Below are 18709 nucleotides of genomic sequence, written 5' to 3' on the forward strand. Positions count from 1 at the left end.
TGGCCATATGGTCTTACCTGAACGGTTGCGTTCTAGTACCCTGCCCCCTTTGACGTGGCACAGGTCACCTTGAGTGCTGTTGCATGTGGTGTTGAGATCGCCTTTGCAGTAGGTGGGAGACCCTCCCTGCACCACCTGAGGGATGTGTTTCTTCCTCTTCTTGGGCAGCTTCTGCTTGGCCATAGCCAGGGAATAGTACATCCCAAAGTTATTGACGATAACAGGCACAGGCATGGCTATCGTCAGCACGCCAGCCAAGGCACATAATGCCCCCACCACCATGCCTGACCATGTCTCTGGATACATATCGCCATAGCCCAGTGTAGTCATGGTTACCACAGCCCACCAGAATCCGATGGGGATGTTTTTGAACTTGGTGTGGAGGCTAGCAGTGGGGTCATTGGGCTTAGCGCCGATGCGTTCAGCATAATAGATCATAGTCGCAAAAATTAACACTCCCAATGCCAGGAAGATGATGAGCAGCAGGAATTCATTGGTGCTGGCCCGTAGTGTGTGGCCCAACACCCTAAGCCCCACGAAATGACGTGTAAGTTTGAAGATACGCAGGATACGAACAAAGCGCACCACCCTGAGGAACCCCAACACATCCTTGGCAGCCTTTGAAGAAAGGCCACTCAGCCCTACCTCCAAGTAGAAAGGTAGAATAGCCACGAAATCGATGATGTTGAGCACGCTCTTAACAAACTCCAACTTGACCGGGCAGAAGGTCACACGTACCAGGAACTCAAGAGTAAACCAGAGGACGCAAACGCCCTCCACGTACGTGAGCGCAGGGTCAGTTTCAATCTCGTACTGCGGGCCCGGGTCCGGCAAGCTGCTGTTCCGCACAAGCTCCGTCTTGTTGATGATGGTGTTGAAAGCCTCATGAGTCTCCAAGCAGAAGGTGGTGATAGAGACCAGGATGAAGAACAAAGATGCAAAGGCAATAAACTAAAGGAGAAGGAAAGAGAAAAGAGAATAACATGTTACTACAAACGTGGTATTTCAGGTTATATGAACCATGACATCCTATGCACCATCCCTGCTCAGTGTGCATAGAATACAAAGATCAATCACTTTATTTACTCTTGAGAAAGAGGATGAACTGACAAGTTTAATTAACTAACATCAATTTGAATGGACTCCCGAGAGAGGAGCAATCTATTAGCAAGAGCAACAAATAAACACACACCATGGGGTACTCCTTTAGGAAATGGGAATGTAGATGCAGTCAGATTTAATTAACTACCTTTGGTATGCTGGGCAGTTGGAAGTAATTCAAACAGGGAAGTGGTATAACCAACCAAGCCACCTTAGATCTTCAGACTCATTAGGGAGTTGAGAACGCTAGTTATTTATGTGCATTGCTTTGATTTTGTGTTTCTCAAATCTCTTATGGAGTTTTACCATATGAATCTTCATGCACTTGCAAGTTATGGTGTTGGGGTGTTGTACAATATACCCATTTTTCAGAGTTTTTTCAGTTTTGCTTTTGCAAATGTAAAGTGCTTTATAAGGAAAAGGAATTATTATTATTAGTATTAAAGTAGCAGAGAAACCCTTGCAAACTTGACAGAATGCATCGACATAGAAGATTTATGGTTCCTATACTTTTTTTTTGTTGCCCCTTAAGTTATGATACCTTGCCAGAGGTTGCACAAGTGTACTAATTGCGACCAGGTCAACTAACGAATGTCTTTTTCCCTGTTGTTTCTATTCAGAGGTAAAAGCAGAAGTAAAAGATAAAAAAAGACTAGAGGACAGTCTATTTTTCCTTCTTCTTTCTTATCCTCCGATTTATTCTGTTCCCTCAGATTTCCTCAAATTTGTCTTGTGAATTCATGCTATTCAGGAACTACTTGATAGGTATGTCAACATAATGAGGACCATCCTTCCTTTCTGTTGAGGGATGGTCTATGTCATCAAATGAGGATGGTCAAGAAAGTCAAGGTCAAGAATGAACTTTCATGCTCTATTTGTTTTGGACTCACTAATAAATAGTTCCTCAATCAAATGAGTTACTCTAATTTTAAAATGAAAGTTGAAAGGTATCGCTGTATTGCTTTACAATTGACTTTAATCTTAGGAGTCTGCCATGTTTGGTGAAAAAGATGGTAGCCCAACTGAGCCTAATAAGCCTTCTGAATAAGTGTGCTGGTAGTTCTTGCCATTAAAAACAACATTGTTGTCTCCAACACTGTGTGTGATCCTTATTTTTCATCACAATATAGCACACAATACAAATGTTACATTAGACACAAATGAAAGCCATCTTTTCTCACTTGTCCCTGTTGTGTCTGGGCAGCAGTGTCTACAGGCAAAGTAAGGCAGCGTTAGCGACACCTAAATAGTCCTCTTGGGTGCTATTTGCTAACTGCTTCATTCATATTTACTGCCAACATGAAGAAATGCATTGAAATAAACTGTTTTATTGGGATGCTCTATCCTCATCCGCTTTGGGTAAGCCAATAGGGGAGGAACAAGGTTATGTTAGCATTGAAGGAATATAAAAATGTTATTGGCAATGAGGACGAGCAATTTCAGAGCTCGACAATAACACTGACAATACAGCAGTAGGTTCAGAGTGAATAAATATGAATCACTACCTCCTTACATTTTATGAATATAAAGTTTCCGTACAAAACATCCCAATTACACTTGAGTTGATGGAAAAATAATTCAAATAACCTCTTTTGCCATTCTGCCTTCTTTAATTGGCAAAATGGCAGCATGCTGATACACTGCAGCTGAATCTGTAAGGCAACATTATTAAATGATGACTCATCTACAGATTTTATTGAGTTTTATTTCTCTCAGCAGATCATGTTTTGTTTTGGTGTTCTTTTGCAAAGTGTTTAATGAACCACCTGTCAGATGCAGAGCTCACATCCAGCTATTCGACTGGCCTGGAAGAAGCTCTGGCTGAATGTGCAAACATCCACGTCTCTCTCCCAGAGCTAGACGAAGCATATTTCAACACACACAGCCTACTATGGTATCCTCTCTCCACCTTCCTCCCACTATCCACACACTCTGCCTACTGAGCTCTAAAGAAGTCGTTTCACACCCTGCTTTCTTTTTGGATTGCATGACTCACACACACACTCTGAAAATATCACTGCCACTATTTGGGTCACCCTGCTCATGAACTGTGTACGTGCGTTCAATCTACCGCTGCTAGCATAGGCTCCGGTCATATATTATACATGTGGCTTTATCGTTCTGTAAGTGCATGCGTTCATCCTTCTCATTCACTGCTGCTGTTGTAAAGGCGCAGCATGTTGCAAAATGACACCTTCAGTTTGACGAGGTTGTTCAGCATCACTCAGCAGTTATTCAGCACCAGCAACTTTCTACATTCAGGAACCAGGCAAGGACCTCACCTTTTTAATACTGAAAATGTCATGCAGCTACTTGCAGTGATAAACTTCTTATTCACAAAATGTTTGAAAAAGTATAGTTCAAAGTTAAAGGAATGTCTGTTATTAACACAACATCACAAGAACAAGAGAACAGAGAGAAGTTTTAATGTTTCCAACTCCAATATTGCTTTTGGCTTCATTGCATTTTATCTATTAAATATATGGATTTCTATCTTTACCCTCTTCTATACACTGATCCAGGCTGTAGGCAGATGCAAACAAGCCATCAATACTGCACTAACATTTCTTGTACACACTGTACAGTGGAGTGTACTGTATATAAATGATTTAACTTCATCAAATACTGCATGAAATTAAGGTTATTATCTGTCAAAACTTTCAATTGGATGGAGATGTCTTGATTAAATTTTACCTGCAAATCACCCAAATCAAACTTACTGAGCTATGCTGCTATCAGATGCTGTATGGTGGCTTGGAAGTGCAAAAAAACATTACAAAGTGTGAAACACTTTTATAAAGCTTGAGACAAATTTACATTTTGGAAAACATTTGTACATATCATACAACAAAATGACATGAGTAAAACACTTTTACCAAGGGCAAAACAAATTTACACTTTTTGGAAACAAATTGACAAGATGCAAAACACTACATTTTTTTCGACACCAGTCCCGAAACAAATCTACAAATGACACAATCTTCACAGAAAGGGAACCTTCCAAATACCGGAAGTGACGCAGAAGTGGTAAAGTGAGCAGCGTGGATGGTGAGTGCGGTCAAAGTCTGTGTCCTTTAAACATTCTAGAGACAATCCACATGAGAGGCAAAACCACGTTAAGCGGTTCATACGTTGTCCACAAAACGGGCAAAACATCTCCGTAAACTCCACAGAAAACAACACGAACTGGCCGCTCACTTTATCACTTCCACGTCCCTTCTGGTATTTGGTACATTTCCTTTCCACGAAGATTGTGTCATTTGTAAATATGTTTCACACTCTAATTAAAACCAGACTTTCTGCAAATTTCCAAGACTAATTCCGTCTCTATGCCAGCTACTTTCAAAATAAAGGCAAAAATGCCCAAAAACATAATTAAGCAAAAGAGATCAAATATTTCATCTGATTATGATGCCTGAAATGATGGATTACAAAATGTTTTGATGTAATCACAAACAAACAAAAGGCAGGCTGTAACTATTACACAGAACTGTCACATCCACATCATCTATCAATCTACACACCGCTAGAAAGTCCAACATATCAATCAGGCGGATTAGTTTATATCAGTGCAAAATGGCTCTTTCATGCTGCGGGAAAAATGCTGCATTCATGTTTCATAAAAATGAACAAATTACTGATTGATAAATGGCTTTAATGTCAACATCAAAGTCATAATTGTAACTAGGGGAACGCAGAGTCTACTAAAAGCTCGAAGTCCAAACAAATATTTGTGGATGTCCTTCATTCAAGGTTAATTAAATCCATGCACACAGTATATCTAATCCTCACATAACCGTCTGGAGCTGCCTGATGATGAGAACTCTTGGAAGTTGTAAAAAATGGGAATTTTTCTCATCTCTGCCATTCGACCAATATGGTGTTAACTTTATATAACAGCAAAAAAGACACACAATGCACCACATAACGAAGTTATCCCAGAAATGCAAGGTTTATGGCGTATTATGGTGGATTTTCCTGTTGCTCCTAATGCAACAACTTTCCTTCTACTACTCAATTGTAACTTTCTCTGTGTCTCACCCCCTCTCTGTTTCTTTATCTCGCCTTCGCTCTTATCGTGACATTGGCTGAAACTAACAGCGGGACAACCTGAGCTGTTTCCTTTGGCTGCTTGGATGCTGCGCCAACTAATGACAACTGCTGCCTCGTGCTGGGCTGTAATTTTGTTGCGTTCACGTCTACAGAGAGAGGATATATCATCTCCTCAGTGCACACCGGCCTGTAACATCTGAATCATGTCACATTAAACAAGCCAGACACCGAACGCACATGCATTCAGAGAGGAATAACACAGGCACAGCCTCACAAACATGCACAAGGTTATTTATGACAGACATTAAAAATGCAAAGGCGCTACTCTACCATGTGATTGCAACAGGCACATGCTTCTCGACATCGTGATTCCCAGCACACACACTCTGCATGCAAAATACGTCCTGTACTTATATAAATCGCTGTTTGAGGGGAGCGCAGGGCGGATGTGGCACAGACAGTCCATCTCTGAACAATGCAGATCTAAATTAGCCCGGGGACTCGCCCCATTTTTCAACCATCATTTTCATTACCTCTAAGGCTTTTAGCTATACTCGCTCTCATTGGCAAAGCTGATAATGGCCAAGGTCGCTGGCGTAGAGGTCAAACATGTGGCCTTTACATCTGTATCTGTGTGCTGAGTAGAGTCCCATATATGCAATTTTTCATCATGATAAATAATCACTAGAGCAGCTGATTTGACCAATTAAAATGCTCTGTAAATGACCTGGAATGAGACTTTACTCCAGTAATTTGTGTCAGGATATTAGGGTGGTAATGTCATATGATTGGTTGGTCACTACCATACGTCTGACATTTTAGTTCACAGCAAAGTACATATACTGTACAGATTGCCATGAAATTTGCAGTGGGCAGTAATATGTTTGGCTTTTCCTGGTGGTCCCTGATTGGTTGACACTGCTCACCAAAAATAACTGGATCTGGGTTGGAAAATTTTACACCGAAAAAAATACTGATTCCACCAAATTATTAGGTAATTTGCAGGCAGGCAAAAAGTACATGTATTATTTATATTATTAGTACTGTGATGGTAATTGTAAAGTGAAAGGAGCTAAGTGGTCACAACAGCTATCTACTTAAACCTAAAAACTGCTAGACTAGCTGCAGCACATGCTCACGGCCAAAATACTCAAGTTTGATGCTGTTACACCCCCTAATGGAAAACCACACAACACCACTGACGTTTATCCAAGAAATATGTCACCATTTTTGTTCGGAATAAATTTGTGCTCTGGCAGAGGTATCCTCATGTGGTGTCTGCAGAACTTGAAGTGTGAAATGTTTTCGGTGACACCCTGACCTTTCCTCAACCAAAACTCATGTCAATGACAAGCCATCTTTAAAAAAACTATCAGCTGGTCTATGGTAGCCTCTTTGGTTTGACCCCTGAGATAACCATGGCTGATATCAAACTGAAATTAACTGTCAAGGTCCCTAAAAAACCTCCAATGATTTTTAACACATATGCAATGTACAGATAGCATAACATGCTGTTATACTTTTATTTTTCGCAGTCCATCCATGAGAGTCATCCATGTGTTTGTGTTAGTTTAAGGATAGCTTGCATAGTTGCAATTTAACCAGCCAGCTAACTTAACCGATCATTGCTACACTGCTACATCATGGATGTACTATGAGAACTGGATACCAGACTCGTTGCTTCCACAATGTGCAGGCCACTGATACAAACCATTATTTAGGGTCTTTAGGGTTTTGTTTTGTTGCAGTACCAACAGTGGCCCTTGCAATAAATTGGCGCCATTCAGTTGTCTTAATACATCCATATGCTACATGTTCAAGTCTTCTGGTGTTTTTAGCTGTTAACAAACAGCTGTGTTTAGCTATTACCAAACAGCTTCTGATACACTACCACTACCCGTTAGGACAAACGACCCTGACTTGCATGTAGCCCAGGAGAACCAAGATGGATCGCAAACACATTTTTAATCTGGAAATTGAAAGCACATATAAGTGTAAACGAAAGTGTATTAAATCATATGGATTTTATCTGGATATAAGACACTTGACATGACAAATGTCAATGGGCCAAGATAAATTTGCCATACGGAGCACATTTACGCTCCCAAGGTGAAACCTCCTGATGTTAATGACACCATGACCCTTCATCTAGTGCTACCCTTAGGACAACATTTTTAGCACACTAGTGGTAGGCTGTAACAAAACAAAATAGTCAGTATATTGTTTGTTATATTGTATTGTTCTGTCAAACACTTTTGAATTGCAGGATGTAATAAGCATTTCAGTCCCTTGGAGGCATTTTGCTTTAGTGAATTTTGAGTTTGAGTGCAATACCATGACTATTTTTTAAGGATGGTTTCTTTTCATACAAGAAACCATCCTTAAAAAAACAACTGGTGGGATGATTCACATAAAACACAATAAACAGAAAACCTTAATTTAGTTTTGTCTGTTTCTGTTGTAGCGTTAATCTATTGTGCCTTGGTTGAATGTTTTCATATCAGTGTACCTATCAATCAATCATAAACATATTTCCTTATACATATTATCCATGCAGTCCTTAGTTATTGAGGAAAGCTGTGTAGAATGATAGAAGGCCTGCATTTCAAATAATTGAAATAGTAGATGTAGATGGCAAAAAAGAAAACATAACTTTTAAATGATGAAGGAATTCTTTATATGCATCATACAAGCTCAGTGGTTTTACTTACAGGCTCGGTGTATCTCTTATACGTTCTTTACAAACAGAGTGAATTACTAGAACCTAACAGATTCAGTCAGCAACTATTTCACCACTCCAAACACTGATGGGATGCAATCGTGCTTCACAGTGCTAAAGCACAAAGGCATCCTCATAGTCACATCATTTTCCGTAGGACATCTGCCACTCCCTGGAACTCTGCCTGTCCTCAGCTGAGGGAAGAGACACGAGGAAAATGCCAGATCAAACAGCTTCGATCATATGATCCCCCAGCGGATTACATCTGCCACTTGGCCTGGAGCTGCCAGAGCCAGTGGCCCAGGGCACTGACTCCAGAGCTATGCAGCCTCAGGTTGTAAACAGTAACTGATACACCAGTATGGGCGTCACATTAGAAAGCTAATAGAAAGGAAAAACATGGTGGTCTGCAGATACAGTGGAGGAGCAGGGCTGTCAGCGACCGGTGGTAAATCAAATGTGACTAAACTGAAGGCTCCAGTCTGTGATTGTACAAATATGAACCAAAACATACATTTCTGCCATTTTCTAGAATGTAGACCAGCTTGATTATCGTTACTTGCTTACTTTGCATTGAATTTGAAGTAAGTAAATCTTAGGAAGTCTTTCTTGGAAGATGAGAAAGTGTATTCCATAAATAAAGAATTAAACTGGAGTAGATCAAGTCAACCTCCAGAACATAGTTACACTACTTGTAACATTCGAATGGCTACTTTGGCATGAGAAAACCTCCAAATATGTCACTGTATCATCTTAACAGGTATAACTATTTATGAAAACTTATTTAGACTTGGTTAGTCCATCACCTTAAGACTCAAATATCACAACAAATATTGGATAAATTCCAATTCCAATTTGGTAGACACAAGCGTGGTCCCCAGAGGATTAGTCCTACTGACTTTTGGTTTTGAGTGAAATATCTTGACAACTACTTTTGGATCTAGATAGACTTTGGTGCAGAACTTCAGTTTTCCTCAGAATGAATTATAATTACTCTGATGATCCTCTGACTTCTAATCTAACAGGTCAACATTTCACTTTGTCCAATAGTTTGACCACTACTTGCAAAGCTAATGACAAAACCATTTGCCTCATCTGTACTTTGCCTACAGCTAATTATCAGATGCTGGCATGCTAATTCTGGTGATAAAAATTCTAACAAGAAATCTGCATGTTGGTTTTCTTTACGTGTTAATATTTTCTGGTTGAAAAGAAATTTTGTTGCAACTTATATTTGCCAAAGGTTTTTTTTACCCACATAATTTATGAAGCAAGAAAACACATTGTCTCACATACCTCTAGTGCAGTGGTCTCCAACCCTGTTCCTGGAGAGCTACTGCCCTGCATGTTTTAGGTATCTCCTCACTCTAACTCGTTATCAAGCAGCTGAGGCTCGTCAAAGGGCTTGATAACGAGTTGATTATTAGAATCAGGTGTGTTAGAGTGAGGAGATACCTAAAACATGCAGGGCAGTAGCTCTCCAGGAGCAGGGTTGGAGACCACTGCTCTCGTGGGATCTATCTACCCATACAGAGATCTTTGCCCTACTTTTCCAGGTTTCAATATAGCTGTTTCTGCTGCCAACCCAATACAATGGTGGTCAATTGAATTTTGATTGTGTTGCTAACAGTATTGAAAATGACATTACAAGCAGCAACACTATCTTCTTAAACTGGTTGTGTTACTAGACAATCAAGAGAGGATGGTATACAGTTTTCATTAGGACTATTTCTTCAGTTGTAGTAGTTTTAAAGAAAACAGTAAGCACCACAAATGAAATTACATCATTCACCTGCCATGTGTTGAAATCTTAAAACTAAAACAATTTGCATGGTTAGATACCACTAAGGGAAAAGTAAGTGAAAATGATTTTGTATAAATCAGTTTTTAAATTGAACCCTGCTAGTATTTGAAATATTCTCTGGTTACGCCAGCACTCAATCAGAAGGCTAAAAACAGAATGACCCTCATGGGTCACACATTTTTCTGTACATCCCTTCATCTGTTGGCAGCGCAGCATGTTGGATGGGCAAAACTTTGGCATCCTCCCACTGAAAAATCCCCCCCACCCACACAACCAGGCAGTCTACTGCTCTGCTGAGGTTCTGTTTCAGAAACTGCCCTGCTGGCCTAGCCAATCAGAGTGCTCGCTGCCCCCACCTCCTCGGGACTGCCACCATCTGTTTGACACTATGGATGGAAGCTGTGCACTCCGATCCTGGCCTGAGACCACCATTCATCGCCATGCTGCTTCAGTCCTCGCTAAGCTGCCCTGACATCATCAAGCAAAGGGGACCCCGGAGGTGCTAACACAGTCCACGAGGATCTCACACACACACACACACACACACACACACACACACACACACACACACACACACACACACGCACACACACACACTGACATAATTAAACCTATGGGGTTTGACTTCTGTTTCTGCATGATTGCCTGGTTATAATTTCAATCAGGATTTAGGGCTTTTCCACTGTGTATGTACATGGAGTCTTTAGCCGTGTTAAACTGCAAATCCAAATTAAGACAGCAGTGTACAGTATGCAAAGACAGCTTACATGTACTGTGAAGGGTAAACCCAACTTAAACCAGTTTACCCACCTTTTAGAGGCAATGTAGATCTTATGGTATGGTTTGTGGTTCTTGCTGTGTCTTTTTGACTAGCGCTTACATTACAGAAAAGACCGCTCCACTGACCTTCTGGAAAAGTGCTGCAAAGTGTCTGAGCCAAAATATATTTGTTAACATTTACAATTCAAGACTTAAGGGACTGCTGTAAAAAGACTGAGTCTACAACCATGCTAGAGACCAGTTTGTACCACCCTGTTTTTGAGGGGACCATAAATTATTGATTTAAAAGCTGTTTCATGGACAGGTGTGGGCAATTATTTTGTTATTTCATCATCAATTAAACAGGTAAAATGTCTGGAGTTGATTCCAGGTGTTGTCTCTGCATTTGGAAGCTGTTCCTGTGAACCTACAACATGCAATCTAAAGAGCTCTCAAAGCAAGTAAAACAGGCCATCCTTAGGCTGCCAAAGTAACAAAATGAACTGGTGAACTAACACAAAAAGGTCCACAGAAGACAGCAGTGGTGGATGATTGCAGGATCCTTTCCATGGTTATGAAAAACCCCTTCACAACATCCATCCAAGTGAAGAACACTCTCCAGGAGGTAGACATATCATTATCCAAGTCTATCATTAAGAGAAGACCTCACAAGAGCAATTACAGAGGGTTCACCTAAAGGTGCAAACCATTCATAAACCTCAAGAATAGAAAGGCCAGATTAGCCTGATAATGGGAAGAAAATAGTGTGGATAAGGCGTGGAACGGCTCATGATCCAAAGCATAAAGCATTTGTAAAACAAGGTGAAGGCAGTGTGATGGTTGGGCATGCATGGCTTCTAATGGCAATGGGTCACTAGTGTTTATTGATGATGTGACAGAGGACAGAAAGCTGGATGAATTCTGAGGGATATACCGTCTGCTCAGATTCACCCAAATTCAGCAAAGGTCATTGGACCATGCTTCACAGTACAGATGGACAATGACCCAAAACATACTGTGAAGGCATCCCAGGAGTTTCTTAGAGCAAAGAATGGAATATTCTGCAAAGGTCGAGGCAATCACCTGATCTCAACCCAATTACTTTTGAGCCTCTGAAATAGGTCTGTGTATAAAAATGCTTGCAGTTACTAACATTTTTAAACTATATTTTTGTCCAACCCCTTGAATTAAAGCTGAAAGTCTACACTTCAACCACATCTTGATTATTTCATTTCAAATCCATTGTGGTGGTGTACAGAGCCAAAATTACGAAAACTGTCACTGTCCAAATATTTATGGACCTAACTTTTTTTGTATAGCCTATTAAAATTGAATTTGAAAAAAAGGATTCAAACATGCATAAAATGCTGACTCTATAACTTAAAAAAATAAAAAAAAATAAAAAAAATATATCGGTGACTATTGGACAACATATTCACCGATACCGATATATCTGTGATAGGCCAATATCCGCCAATAATATTGGCTGATTGATATATATCGGTCGGGCTCTAGTTTAAGCCATTAGGTACAACTTCTAAACTCTGCCTCATTATAAAATGAAACAGATCTTTTCTATTATTGTGTGACATATTCTTCATATGAATCCTTGCCTGCAGTATTACGCTTATGTAAATTAGTATATAAAGATGGGGTTATTTAAGGGAGTAAAACAAAAACAAAATCTGTCTTTAATCTTCAGAAAAATCCTTTATGTCAGAGTTTATAGTTTAAGCTGCTTTCAAATTACCACAACATAAATGCAGAGATGTAGGGATGCACGTAGCCACAGCCGTCCTCCTCCTCTCCCTCCATCTCTGTCTCTCTCCCACAGACACACAGCTCAGCTCCAGCTGGAAGCAGAGACCCCCGGGCAGAGATATCCCTCCGTCTGTTGCTCTGTGTCTGTCACTCTCTAGTGTTGTGTCTCTTCAAAGCGACCCCCCTCCTCCCTTCCACATCACCACCAACCCACGATACTGACAACACACCAGGGAATGACGCTGATCAGCTTACTTAATGACAGGAGCATCTCTCTTCCCTTATACATCGTTCTGTCCCTGTCCCTTTTTCTTTCTCCCGCTCTCCCGCCATCTCTTCACGTTGCCTAGAAACCACTGAATCAGGGCTTGTAAACAAAAGTCAAACAGACTCTGCAGTTTTGCTGACCTACGATCCCACCAGGTTAAAGAATTTGGCAGTTGGATGGAGATGGAACAAACTGATTCTACCTTCTCTTACTTCTAATTCTAACTTCAGATACCTCAAGGTCTTTGTCTATGTGGATTACAAACAGTGTTGGGAAAGTTACTTGAAAATATATTAATTACTTAGTACTGTTACAACAAGTATTGTACGTTATATTACTTGTTACTTTACTTTAGTTACTCAGCCGTCAGCTCTGTCATAATTGCCTTTTAACAGCACAAATCCTCCTCACCCACACACTGTATCTTTTGTATTTCACAAAGAAGCAGAAAATGTGACTTTTGTGGTTTATAAAGCAGACAGGAAACTGTTTGGAAGGCTTTATTGACCATCCAACAGCCTCAATGACTGAACACAGTACACCAGAAGTCTCAGCCGCACGACTCACAAACCCTCCAACCCTGAACTAAACCAGCATCAGGTGATTCCTGAATGTAGATGTACCTGTGGCCAACATTAGCAATTTTGGAAATACTGAAAGTTGCATTTCTCTTCCTCTGGAGTGTCAGCTGAACACAGAGACCACACTGATATCAACCCTCCGTTAATCCCGGTAAGACAGAAAGCATGCCAACTACCAAGTGTAAAAGTGACAGAGCACTACTGAAATATAAGTACTGAATTTCAAATGGTAATCCCTTTAACTAGGCAGTACTTTAAAAAAAGTATTATTACTGCAATGCAATAATTGCCCGACACTGTTTACAACCTTACAACCCTATAACTTTTGGTTATATATCAATGAAAATGTGCCGTTGCCTCAGATACCTGCACATATCTAATTCAATGCACTGTTTGGCAGGCAAGTGCAGTCCAATTCAGAGACAGACCCTGGCACTAATCTTGATTTTCTTGATTGATTGAGCTCTCCTGACCTAGGGGCCAAATCAAGCAAAGGTTAAAATATTCTATCATTTGAATGAACCGTTTCAAACATGCTTAAAGTTTGCACTTACCCTCCTCCTACACACACAAAGAAACCGGCTGACGACTGTGGTCACATGTATATGTATATATATTTAAATATATATATATGCAGTTCCCTCTGTTGTGCTTGTCACCTGCATGCTTCGCAGTCTCCGAGGAGAGGTGATGAAAGCTACACGCACCCACTCAAACACATATTATTAATAGCTTTAAATCCCGAGGGCCAACCTCTACATAGAGTATCTACACACACCGCTGTGTAAACGACCAGGTTTCCATGACACTCAGTCAAAACCACCACAAATCCATGACAGGTGAGGAAAAAGAACATTTTCTACACTTTGGTAACGTCAGTATACTAAAATATAGTGCAGTGGCAATGCATCCTGGGTTGAAATACTGTGACTCTTATTCTTTGTGGAAATGTCATTCTTTTGCTCCGTTTTTCAGTCTCTACCTACAGCAGACAGGAGTGGTGTGACAAAGGAATCGATTTTTCTTTTATGTGTTGCAACCAGATCAAGATGTTATTCACTTCTTTGACCTTTTAAGAGCATGAAGGGGGCAGCAGCTTGTGTTTATTTACCTTATTAAAGTGCAGCTGTTTTACCTGCTGCCCTCTGAATAATATAGTCTAATAAATACATGCAATGCAAATTAAGTGCATTAACCCTTACATAATGTTCATATTATACATGTTCGCAGTATGTTCCAGGTCAATTTTAACCCTGTCTAAAAATCCCCTCAAAAAAAGTGTCTTTACCAAATTTGGATCTGCTTCAGATCTGTTTAGAAAAGCATCAATAAACCTTGATTAATGTTTCAGAGAGCAGAGACATTAATGGAGAAAAAACAGCTCCTATCACACAATATCATGTCCTATTTTACCTAAGACATGAAAATATAACATAGCAATAATGATTGAAATGTATTTTATGTAAAGTGAAAATGACAAGAACTTTATGGAACTGTTGGGTTTATTGTATAACCATTAGAGCCATCAGTCTTCACTGCTACATCATAAAAAGAAATCCTCATAATTATCTTATTAAAACTATTAACTATTCATTTAACTAAAAGCTGTGTCAATAGATACAAGTAAAAAATGTATAGCACCTATACAAAAGTATTTTTTGTATTTTGTGCATTTTGGGCCACTTTAGTAAAAGTCATCAAATTTCACAGTAAAATAACTTTTTTAAATTATTTTTTTTACAGCTGTCAAATTTGACCCAAACAATATACAAGGGTTAAGCAGCAGAATAAAGATTTAACTTTCTGGATGTCTTGTGCATTACTTTAATAAGCCAGGCACATTGTACCTGATGTATTTAAATCCTGACTCGAATATCAACTGAATTTCTGTGTGTTTGAGTAAATCCTGTCATGAGTTTGAAACGATGGACTTGCTTAACAGAGCCTGTGGAGTTAAAGAAGCTGAGAAACCTTTTTGATGACTCCCTCTTTCAGAGGCCAGCCCATTAGCTATCCACACATGCGGTCTATCTGCTCAGACATGCTGTGTGATAACTGAGCCAGCCTGTAGGAGGAGAATCGTGCATGTTGGAGAGGGGGGGGGGGGGGGGGGGGGGGGGGGGGCAGATAGGATGTCTGTATTTGCGAGTTCTGTTACATAGAGCTCCTCGTTCTAAAATTAAACAGTGGTTAAATCAACATTATGTAGTGTAGTTAGCTGAATGGCTCATTTAAAGACCATCGTAGCGTAATTAAACCGCCAAGTAATTGATTTCTATCTCAGACTTATTCTATAGAGACGAGGCTGGATGATATTTCTTTTATTAAATAAAGGATAAAAATAAATCAGGTGCCCTGGAGGACAGTGATGAGTTCCAGGGAATATCAGAGACAGAGAAGAATATGAGGCTACTAATGAATTGCCCTACATTACAATGAAGTCCCAAAACAAAAGCTTTGTTTTTTTTCGTACACAGCGCTGCACTTTTTTCCCTTGATAAGCCGCCGCCATGGTAACGCCACCTTTTTGTCTCTCTCTCTCTCTCTTTTTTTTTGACAGCTCAAGATGGTGAATCGCAAGTGTGAAGAGAGAGAAAGAGAGAGGCAGAGAGATGGTGAGGAGGGAAGAAAAATAAGAGGTGGAGGAGGCAGCGGAGGGGAAAATGAACGGTTGTGCTCCCTGGCAGTGAAAAGGGTTTCCCCCTGTTTCTCATTCTCTACCTCCTCGTCCTCCTAAACACAACAAAAGCTCTTTTTTTCCCTTTCTTTTTTTTTTGTACAGACAGATGACAAAACAAGAGCATAGTTTGCTGTCACTCATTCATCTAAAAGGATAGGTTTCACTAAATTGCTAATTTAGAATCAACAACTGACAGAGGACGGATGCGAGCGTCGCCGAAAACAGATCTCTGACTCCTACCCGAAGAAAGAACAAAAAAAAAACACAGAAGCCTTTCCACATGACAGGAGGATTTGCTGTTCTCCCTCGTTCTGTCTCCCCCGCCACTCACACACACACACACACACACACACACACACACACACACACACACACACACACACACACACACACACACACACACACACACACACACACACACACACACACACACACACACACACACACACACACTCACACACACTATCTCACTCTCTCTCACACACACACACTTCCTCCCCATCCTCATTACACAGCTCGCCGTGACATGACAGCCAGCTCACTCGGGGAACCCTTCTAAATCCATAGCTTTTGGCAACCAACCAGATGCTGAGGCTAAAAATAGCCTATCAAAAATTTCCAGGCGTTCTAATTTGAATAATTCATTGTCACTTTAAGTCGGTGAACTCTGTGTTGGAGGGAGAGGAGCTGAGGTGTACAGACAGATGAATCCCTGCCAGCTACTGTCGACTTCATTTACACAGAGCCTCCAAGGGTCAAGAGAAAAGCAGATTTAACAGTCTTGTACTGTATGTTGCACAACCTGATGCAGGAAGTGGAGATGTCGCTGATACCTCAATGACAGAGTGATGTTAAACATTTTATGGGATTTAGTTAACCTTTAATGAGTCCAGTTGAATAACTGTAAGCATCATATTCAACAAATGTGGAAGAAGCTCTCATACTGTATAATACTATTACAAACTGGTATAGTAAATACTGTATCTGTGACATTTTTGCCCAATTCATATATGGGTCAGTGACAAATAAGGGTTGCCAAGATGAGTAATTCAAAAATATCTTATTTTGTATTTTTGTTGGTTTGCAACATTTTATTTTATTTTACCAAAAGTAAGACTGAATGCTCCTGAAAATGTCAAATGGTGTAACCACAAAAGAATGATAAATATTAAATATTTTATCCACCTACAGTGTATTTAAGTGGACTTATACAGATAATCACTTCATTTTATCAAATGAAAAGAAACATTTTGTAGTGTTTCTGCATTTAAATTTTAAAGCATTTTAAACCATTTTTTCTAAATAGATTTTGACAAATGATGTAAAATGTGTTACAAACCATAATGTTGTGTTGCTAAAAGTGGATTATATTTATTCCACATTTTATTTCATAGGTCATTTTCCTGATATGATCAGATTTTTATGAAAATTACTGGTTACACGAATTGACACTGGGTTGCATCATGTTACTGACCAATATGTTAATGAATAAAATGCTTGGTGACTGTATATATGACTATGGATCTTTTGTCACGTGATGTGTTACTGTTCATTAGGTTTCAGATTGCTTACCTGTAACTGTCAGTTCAGTCAGGAACACTCTCCTAATAGATCAACCATTTATTGCGACAAATGGAAATACTCTTTTTTTCTTCTTGGTGCTGGAGACTCCACTCTAAGATGCTCCATGGATTAGCCAGCAGCATGCTGAGCTGACACGGGGACCACAATGCAAAACCCCTATGCAAAGCAGGCTGAAAGCAAGACACAAATTTCAGATTGACCCTTGGGCCATGGTGGTACCCTAAACCAGAAAGGTGGAGGCTGGGGTGGTAGAGGCCAGCTTTGCCATCAGCAGCGTGAGCAACAGTTTGTGTAGCAGGATCAGTGTAGGTGTGAGTCATATTTAAATGGGTCGCCTTGTTGTGAGAATAGCTGTGTGTGATTGGTGTGTGACTGACAAGAAATGCTGATTCAATCAGTGTCAGCTGCTTCCAGCTGGGACGTATGACTTCCGTGTCCTGCATGAACTAACACGGTGCTTCATTTTATCAGTTATGTGAGAAATACTTGTGAACCCTGATGATGTAAATTACAAATGAAAGCATGAGTTACAAACTGCAGGCCTGGAGTTTCAAAAGTGTTGGTATTTTAACCAGTTGGGAGCTCCAACAAAAATATGTAAAGAAGTTGCATTACGGAAAGTGACAACGTGACAAGATGCTGTAGTAATTATTCCTATTGTTTGTTGGAGCTCGCTTTTAACTCGACATTAATACAGATTACAGAGTTGGTCTACAAGAAGTCCATAGTCCTTTCAGAGCTGTGATAATGTGACAAGACAGGGTGGCAAACACAATGAGAGTACTTGGAAACTGTGACTTCCAGTTTTTGTCAATGCATAAAACATGCAGATGATGAGCTGTTTAACCAGTGTCAGAAAGTCTGTGGGGATATCATGTGATACAGACTCTGGCACACCAATCCAACACACTCTGCATCAGGATAACTTTCAACATTCATAATTGGCTTTAATGATAATAGCTGGATTTAATTAAATAAATCATTATATAGGCTACGTGTTATATGTTCAAGTCTCTACCAATCGGAAGATTGTTGGTACGATTCTCGGCTACTCTACTCCACATGTCGATGTGTCCTTGGGCAAGATACTCAACCTGTAGTTCATGCCAATGGCTGCGCCAACAGTGAATTGATGTGTGTGAATGGTTAGTCTCCATCTAATGAGCAGGTTGGCACACTGCATGGTAGCCCTTGCCATCAGTGTATGAATGTGTGTGAATGGGTGAATGTGACATGTAGTGTAAAAGCGCTTTGAGTGGTCAAAAAGACTAAAAAAGTGCTATAAGTACAGTCCATTTACCATTCACCATTTACCTTTGGGACGATAAAGCTGAAAAGTCTTTGCGAGGCGCCCAACTTTAATGGCATTGCAATACTAGATTGTTGGAGTGCCCCTTTA

The 18709-nt window shown here is 40.1% G+C and overlaps 1 protein-coding gene across 5 annotated transcripts in view; it reads right to left on the reverse strand.

Annotated features, from left to right (window-relative positions):
• The window catches only part of kcnc2 (potassium voltage-gated channel, Shaw-related subfamily, member 2), a 92586-nt gene that overhangs the window by 9859 nt on the left and 64018 nt on the right, over positions 1–18709 (reverse strand). For 4 of the 5 annotated variants that reach the window (XM_062443737.1, XM_062443736.1, XM_062443735.1 and 1 more), the window contains exon 2: positions 18–951. In XM_062443737.1, coding sequence (XP_062299721.1) covers positions 18–951 — 934 coding nt within the window. Of the gene's footprint in view, positions 1–5; positions 952–18709 lie in introns of all 5 variants that reach the window. The other variant, XM_062443732.1, reaches the window with a different exon arrangement.

Source organism: Scomber scombrus, chromosome 22 (assembly GCF_963691925.1).
Source record: "Scomber scombrus chromosome 22, fScoSco1.1, whole genome shotgun sequence".
Lineage (NCBI taxonomy): Eukaryota > Metazoa > Chordata > Actinopteri > Scombriformes > Scombridae > Scomber > Scomber scombrus.